This window comes from Eimeria acervulina, genomic scaffold (genome assembly GCF_000499425.1).
Source record: "Eimeria acervulina Houghton genomic scaffold, Eah_scaff2701, whole genome shotgun sequence".
NCBI classification, from domain to species: Eukaryota; Apicomplexa; class Conoidasida; order Eucoccidiorida; family Eimeriidae; genus Eimeria; species Eimeria acervulina.
The window spans coordinates 1-1,552 of record NW_013548088.1 but is presented as its reverse complement, the minus strand read 5'-3'; the positions used below and the strand labels follow the sequence as shown (position 1 = coordinate 1,552).

Sequence of the window (1,552 nt, the reverse complement as noted above, 5' to 3'; positions counted from 1 at the left end):
ATACATACATATCTTTGTATATATATCTATAATATATATATAATATATATATATATATATATATCTGCACGCATATGTAAGTGCTAATATAAGAGGAGACTACTGACGAATTTCTTTTATTTGTTTGTGATTGTGTTTATAGCAGCAAACAAACAAAGCCAGCAAAAATACAGACAGCAGAAGGAAGGCGCATGCATGCAGCTAGTGATAACTCTAAACCCTAAACCCTAAACCCTAGACCCTCGATTCGAGGAAAGGGTGAGGAGACAACAAAGAGCAAAATGTCGGTCTTTACAAGCCAAGTAAGCGTCTGCTATAACTCAAAAAGTTTCTTTAATATTCATCAGCAAGAGTCTTATCCCTCTTATTTTATCTGTTCCCACATCCAGGTGTACAGGCAGCTGAAGGAGCCTGCCTTAGAAGGGGATTGAGGGTGCGCCTGTGTCTCTAACTGAGTCTGGGGGTGCATTCCTGCTGCTGCTGCTGCTGCTGCTGCTGCTGCTGCTGCTGTTGCTGCTGCTGCTGCTGTGATGGGCGTTGGTTTGGTTGTCTTTAAACACAAGGGGGCTCAAGGGCTGCTGCAGGCTGCTGCTCTCACAGCTGCCGGAGCTGCTAACGCTGCAGCTGCTGCTGCTGCTGCTGCTGCTGGCTGCTGCCTGCCCCCAAACAGCTGCTGCTGCAGGGGCCTCTTGCTGCAGCTTCCGGGGGTATGGGGAAGAAGAAGACTCAGGAGACAGGAGATCGTAAGAGTGCAGCGGGCTTAACAAAGGCGGCCGCCGCTGCTGCTGCTGCTGCTGCTGCTGCTGTTGCTGTTGCTGCTGCTGCTGAGGGATCTCCTCCGCTGCAGAGACAGCCTGGTTGCTGCTGGCTCTGAGCTGCTGCTGCTGCTGCTGCTGCATTTCGTCTCTGTCTCTAGAAGAGAGACTGTTGTACTTAAGGGGTTCTTTATACCCCAGATGCATAAAGTCCTCCCTGCGTTTGGTGTCTGAAGGTGGGGCTGCTGCTGCTGCTGCTGTTGCTGCTGCACCTGCTGCTGGTGTTGGTGCTGCACCTGCTGCTGGTGCTGTAGGCGCATGCTTAGACGCAGCCAATGGGGCTGCATGCGCTGCCCCGCAACGGCGGAGGTGGAGCTCAAGGTGCATAGACACCTCATCTGCTGCAGCAAGAAAGGGAAAGGGGCCCCCTGTCCTTAGAGCAGCGAACTTCGCATGCGGATACCTAAAACCCCACACACACACGCATGCATGCACGCAAAGACGATCCCACACGATCCCACACGACCCCACACGACCTCAAAGCTGTGACAGCAAAAGCACTACCCAGACGATCCCACGAGACAAAACACGATCCCCACTGAGAAAGCACACGATCCCACTCGATCCCGAGCCAGACTAGACCCGATCCCACACGATCCCCAAGTAGACTAGACCCGACCGCACACGATCCCCAGCTGGACAAGACACGATCCCAGACGATCCCAAGGAAGAAGAAGCACTCACATAGCTGCCAGCTCTGCTTCCAACTGAGGAGGCATCCCTGAGTCTAGTGTATT

At 52.6% G+C, this 1,552-nt stretch overlaps 1 protein-coding gene across 1 annotated transcript; it reads right to left on the bottom strand.

Annotated features, from left to right (window-relative positions):
* Positions 1–416: 416 nt before the first annotated feature.
* EAH_00067290 (hypothetical protein, conserved) lies at positions 417–1,552 on the bottom strand (the record flags this gene model as incomplete). The annotated part of the gene is made up of 2 exons (XM_013392554.1): positions 417–1,218; positions 1,500–1,552. Coding segments are annotated over 2 exons (855 nt in total), but the record flags the coding sequence as incomplete, so codon positions are not given.